The sequence below is a fragment of the Galeopterus variegatus genome, unplaced genomic scaffold, assembly GCF_000696425.1.
Source record: "Galeopterus variegatus unplaced genomic scaffold, G_variegatus-3.0.2 Scaffold2073, whole genome shotgun sequence".
Classification (NCBI taxonomy): domain Eukaryota; kingdom Metazoa; phylum Chordata; class Mammalia; order Dermoptera; family Cynocephalidae; genus Galeopterus; species Galeopterus variegatus.
The window spans coordinates 269172-275316 of NW_007728184.1; the positions used below are offsets into that span (position 1 = coordinate 269172).

The following is a 6145-nucleotide window of genomic DNA, read 5'->3' on the forward strand; positions in this document are numbered from 1 at the left end:
TAAAGATAGAGTCTTTACAGAAGTAATCAAGTTGAAATGAGGTCATTACATGGGGTCCTAATCCATTATGACTGGTGTCCTTATAAAAAGGGGAAATTTTGACAGAGCCACATACAGGTAGAATGCCATGTGAAGATGGAGACAGCTACTTACAAGCCAAGGAGAGAGGTCTGGAACAGGTCCTTCCCTCACACCCCTCAGAAGGACCAACTTTGCTGACACCTTGGTTTTTGGAATGCAAGCTGCTAGAACTGTGAGACAATAAACTATGGTTTTTAAGCCACCCAGTGTGGTACTTTGTTATGGCATCGCTAGCAAACTAATACACCTGCTTTCTGCTGACGTGGCAGCACTGGCAGCCGGATCTTCGTGGCGGGCGGCCCCTGTAGACAGGGCACCTGCCGTCCAGTTCCGCTGTCCTCTCACCCAGCCCCTCACCCCACCTGCCTCACCCTGTGGGCTGGAGACTGGAGATTGCAGGTTTCAGCAGTAGTTGCCAGTGCTCTCTGCAGGATGCACACGCCTGTGCATCCTTCTCCCAGGAACAGCCTTCAGTTCACACCCAGAGAGGAAATGGAGCCCCAAACTATACAGGCACATGACCCACTTGGATTGGTGTTGACGCTGAAGGTTGTGACATATGAGCACCCCAGGATCTCAGTGTCCTCCCCCAAAGCCCAGGCACCAGGCCCCTCTCTTCTCCAGGACCAGGCATTCAAGCCCCACCCCACTCTCAATAGGCCTTTGTCCCTGACTGCGAAAGGCACAGACAGAGTCTGACATCACGAAGCCTGAGGTGGGGGAGGGACCACTCCACCCCCTCCAGCTTTCCCCTGCTCCTAGCTCCTGGTCTGAGGGATTTCCCTGGCCCTCACCCCTGGGTTCTCCCTTGGGAGAAAGGACCCTCCCTCCCCACTGCTGTGAAGAGAAGATGTCTCACTGTGGCCGAACAGCTCATGGTCAAACCACTGCTACACTTAATCATAACACCTCCTCCAGCTCCCCCACCCCCTGCCCGTGCCCACCTTGCAAAGATCATGACTAATGGGAGGGGCTGAGGTAGCATCAGGACCACCGTGGAACCTGCACCCAGAGGATCTGCACCCAGGTTAGAGTCACCACGGCTGTGCGTGCACCAAGCACTGTTCTCGGGGACACAGGGGAACACAAGATAGACAGGGTTCTGCCAAAACCCTGCCCTTCAAGAGCTCCCGGGCTAGCAGGGAAGCCAAGGACAAGGCAGCACATCGGGAGTGCAAATGGGCAAGTGTGCCAAGGGCTATGGAAGGAAAGGATGGCATTTAAATAGAGGGGCTGGGCTTGGCTTGGCAAGGGGGTAAGGAAGTGGCATCCAATCTGCTGAGCCTAAAGGACGAGCAGGCTGTGGCCAGTGGTGCAGTGGGAAGTGGAACAGGGTAGGGACAGCTTTCCAGGAAGGAGCAGTAAGTGCAAAGGCCCTGAGTCTGAACACATGTAAACACCCATTCTATGTTTATTGAGCTTAACGCCATGCCAGGGGCTGGTCTACAAGCAGGGATAGATTGAGAATAACACTGACAGAGCCCTGCCTCACGGAGGTCACGTTCTTCAAGAGGAGACAGTTAACACATAAGGTCATTCTGGATGACAAGAAGAGCCAAGAAGAAAATAGACCAGGATGACCAAGGGGAAGTGACTCTAGAGAAGTTGGAGGTGACACCTGAAGATGGGGGTGGGAAAGACCTGTCTCCTCCTCCTGCCCACACTGGACGCTACTGGCCTCTCACGACTGAAATTATACCTAACACTGCCAAGCCAGATTCCCTAAGGACAATGCCTTCTGTCCCTCAGCCTGGGACTTCCAGAGAGATTAGGCCACACCCCCGCAGGGATCCAGAATCAGGGTGCACAGTGATAGACAAGGGGGAACAAGTGAGGGGGCCACCTCCCCCCACCCCAATCCCCTCCAGGAAGGAGCTAGTAGAACCCAGGCGTCAGGCTGCCCAGTCTGAGCCCCGTGGTGACAAGGGCCCCTTTGTGCCCCCCTCCCCCAGGGGCAGGGAGGAGCTGGGCCCTGGAGGCAGGCGGCCCCTGGCACCCAGGGGGAGGGGAGGGGCCAGCAAGTGGGGACCTAGACCCTGGGAGGCCAGGGGACTGCGAGCTGGGCCGGCGGAGCAGAGGGTGCGGAAGCCAGAGCATCCAAGTGAGTATTGCTGCGAGAGGTCTGGCACATGGGGGAGAAGATGGGCAGTGGAACCCAGAGCATATGCAAGGTGAAGCGCTCTGGGCGAGGGAGGGTCACTGTGAATGGCCACTAGTTTAGTACGGGGGAGGGCATTGCTTGGCACTGCTTTGGGAATTGACTGGGCCCATGGTGGGGACAGAAACAAGGCTTTGGAAAGAAGCCACAGAGAGAAAAAACAACAGGCTCTCCTCGGCACCCCTTGTGGCTGGAGGTTATGTAGGAGCGGCTCCCCTGGACCTCCCAAGTTTGCAGCAGGTGGGCTGGGTGAAGAGCGGAAGGATGCCCAGGTGATCAGACACCTGCATCCTGCAATCTGGGAGGAGATGGGGGCAGTGAGCTGTGAGCGAGCAAGTTCTAGCACCTGGCGCACGACAGCTGCATGTGTGTGTGCACCTCCCTTGTGTGAGTCTCAGCCTACTTCAACGTTTCTCAACTTCTTTTCATTATGCCCCACTAAGGAAACTTTTTAGATACGTTTTACCTAATCCCATTCCTCCCTTGAAATTTCGACTGTATGTTTAATTAATTAATTAATTTATTATTTTATTTTTATTTATTTATTTTTTTAAAGATGACCGGTAAGGGGATCTTAACCCTTGACTTGGTGTTATCAGCACCGCACTCTCCCGAGTGAGCCACGGGCCGGCCTTGTATGTTTAATTTTTAGTGTATATATGTTTATGTATTGTGGCCCTTTAGAGAGCCATTGTAATAATTAAGATTGTTTTGGCCCCTACTTCAAGAACCTGTTTCTGCCTGTTCAAAAGTTTTTTCTACATGCTTGTTTCACATTTCTGCCCAGGCCGCATGGCTGGTCCTCACCTGTGTCTGTCTCCTGTACCTTCCCATGGCAGGTGCAAGGGTGGCATCTGCCATGCGTTCATCGGTGTGTACTGGGTCAACCTGTCTATAGTTACATCTCGGTGTGTGTGTTCAGGTCCTTGTGTTTTTGTGAGCATGGCATGCATGTAGGGCAACGTGTGTGTGCCTGAATGCCATGTCCATGTCTGTCCAGGTGTATGGTAGACAGGAGGGAGTGCAGCCCAGGTGTGCCTTTGCGACTGTGTGAGTGCCAGCACATCTCTGCAGGCACAGGGGTCCCAGTGTCTGTACGTGTGCACAGGGCCCTGCCTGAGTCTCTATTGTGTGAGCCAGCTCCTTCTGGCTGGGTCTAGATCTGTCACATTTCATAGCAGCGTTTGCATGTGTCTGTGTCTGTGGGAAGAGGGCAGCAAAGACTGGGAAAAGCAGCCACTTGGAAATCCTGGCTCCAACCCTGAGGCGACCCACAGAGCAGCTGGGTGCCAGGAGCTCACTAACCCCCAACTCCAGTCCTTCCTGGCCCCACTCAGAGCCCAGCCAAGACTGCACGAGTCCTCTCTCACTCCTCACCTACCCCAGAAGCCCCCCAGGGTGAGGCACCCTCTCCCTTGGGGAAACAGGGCTCTTTTGTACTGGGCACTGGCCTCTGGTGAGGGTGGGGACATGAGGGGCCGTCTGTGGGGTGGGAGAGGGCGGCAGGAATTCACACGGCATGCTGGGAATGCTGATGCCGTGAAACCCAGTCATTGATGGGCTGGGTCCCTGCCTGCCACCCCCAGGCTTCAGCCGTGGGACATCTGCTCCCTCACCCCACTCACCACACCCCCTGCTGCACCACCACCCTGACGCTGCCATTACCCCTTCCCTCTCTGAGTTCTCCCACATCTTGGCTAGGTTGAGGGCTTGCTTTGGATTAACTTTGAGGTTGTGTAGGAGGGCTCCAAGTATCCATGGACGACAGAGACCACATGAGCAGCCTTAAAACAGGCCACAGCCCAGAGTATACACTGACAGAGGGGGGTGGGTGCTCGGGCTCCCTCCCCTTGCACCTGACTGTCATTCCAGGTAGGCTGGCTGGCAGCTGCAAGCGGGACAAGAAGACATTCCCAACTCAGGGAGACTGAGGTGAGGGGCAGGGCACCAGCTTCCCTTCCTCTTGGCTTCCCACGTCCTGCTGCTCCAGCCCGGGCTCTGTCCTAGCTGCAAGCGGGACAAGAAGACATTCCCAACTCAGGGAGACTGAGGTGAGGGGCAGGGCACTAGCTTCCCTTCCTCTTGGCTTCCCATGTCCTGCTGCTCCAGCCCGGGCTCTGTCCTTACTTTTTGGAGATGCCCAGGGGCACAATGGTGATGAAGATAATTATTAGCACATCACTGTCACATAGACACAGGACAGCTTGGTGGTTAAGACTGCAGACCAGTTGTGTGGCCTTGGGCAAGTTACTTAACCTCTCTGGACCTCAGCTATAAAATGAGGATAATGATTACACGTACCTCAAAGAGATTCAATGACTTCATATAGCAGAATAAAGCACTGAGGCCTGGCACATGGCCAACGCCATATAATGCCAGTTTGTAATTATAACTAACAGTAGCAGCTAATATCAGAACAGGTCCTTTCCTGAAGCCTTGACAGAAGCACTCCCCCAACCCCGTTCACTTCCTCTGGCCTTCAGCCTTCTCTCCTTCTCCAGCTACGGCTCACTTGCTGTACAGAATGATATTCCTCACGGCACTGTCCCTGTTTTGGATTATGATTTCAGGTAATGGCTGGGAGGTGCTGGGGATCCTGGGGCCTTGGACCCTGAGCAGACTGGGGGCATTTCTGTGGGTGCCTGGACCCCCAAGCCAGTGGAAGGTGAAAGGAGTGGAGGGGGTGAAAAACGTGGGACGTGTTCCTCAGCCTCAGTGGTCCTGCTCACCCACAGCCTCTCGAGGGGGTCACTGGGGTGCCTGGATGCCCTCGTCGATCTCAGCATTTGAGGGCACATGCGTCTCCATCCCCTGCCGCTTTGACTTCCCCGATGAGCTGCGGCCGGCTGTCGTGCATGGTGTCTGGTACTTCAACAGCCCCTACCCCAAGAACTACCCTCCAGTGGTCTTCAAGTCACGCACACAAGTCGTCCATGAGAGCTTCCAGGGCCGTAGCCGCCTCCTGGGGGACCTGGGACTGCGCAACTGCACTCTCCTGCTCAGCAACGTCAGCCCCGAGCTGGGTGGCAAGTACTACTTCCGTGGAGACCTGGGTGGCTACAACCAGTACACCTTCTCAGAGCACAGCATCCTGGACATCATCAGTGAGTCCCCAGAGGTTGTGCAGGCACTGAGGGGCTGGGGCAGTGCTAGGGCAGACAGGGTGCAGCAAGAAGTCCTCCCAGCACCTTCCCCAGGAGGTCTGAAGGGCAGATCCGGGAGGTGTCAACTTGGCAGCAGGGTGCAAACCTCAATGCCCTGTGGACCGCGCAGATGACAGAAATGAACAAAGCAGGGCCCGAAATAGTCTTGCTGCCCTGGGACGAAAACGGTTGCTCTTACTCTTCTAGAAACACCTGGTGAGAGACAGTGGGGCCCAGGAGTTAGGGGAAAGGCCTCTGGGTCCCTGCTTCAGCTAGGTGACCTTGGGCAAGTTACTTAACTTCCCTGGGCCTTGCTTTCCTCTTCCGTAAAATGGGGATGAGAACAGCACGTAAAGCCAACGAGTGAATAGCTGTCAAGTGCCCAGAGCAGTGCCCAGCACACAGCACATGGCACCCGGCTCCAGATAACAGGATGCAGGGTCATTGCTGTCAGCATTCTGGACTTTTAAGACAAACCAGAATTGTAGATTTTTCAGTGTAATCTCCTAATTCTAAAATATTAGCTGCTGATTCAGATATCTTTTAAGAAATTCTTCAGGTCAAATAAAATGCAGCTATGGCCAGATCTGGCAATCAGAATAGGGCCCACTGCCTGATTTCAGGCATCCCCAGTGCCCAGTTTCTGAGAGGCCCTACTGCTTGCAGCCCTGAGATTCATGCTCCCATCAGCACCAAGTCTACAGGAGGAGCCAGATGCCAGCCCCGGTGTAGAAAGAGACAGCACAGGTGCGACACACACACA

At 54.7% G+C, this 6145-nt stretch overlaps 1 protein-coding gene across 5 annotated transcripts in view; it reads left to right on the forward strand.

The window, feature by feature from the left end:
• The first annotated feature begins 2126 nt into the window (after positions 1-2126).
• Positions 2127-6145, forward strand: part of MAG (myelin associated glycoprotein) — a 16418-nt gene continuing 12399 nt past the window's right edge. For 2 of the 5 annotated variants that reach the window (XM_008580380.1, XM_008580383.1), the window contains exons 1-4: positions 2127-2182; positions 4112-4171; positions 4741-4809; positions 4975-5343. In XM_008580380.1, coding sequence (XP_008578602.1) covers positions 4764-4809; positions 4975-5343 — 415 coding nt within the window. In that variant the 5' untranslated portion in view covers positions 2127-2182; positions 4112-4171; positions 4741-4763. Of the gene's footprint in view, positions 2183-4111; positions 4172-4244; positions 4291-4740; positions 4810-4974; positions 5344-6145 lie in introns of those variants that run through there. The other 3 variants (XM_008580382.1, XM_008580384.1, XM_008580381.1) reach the window with 3 other exon arrangements.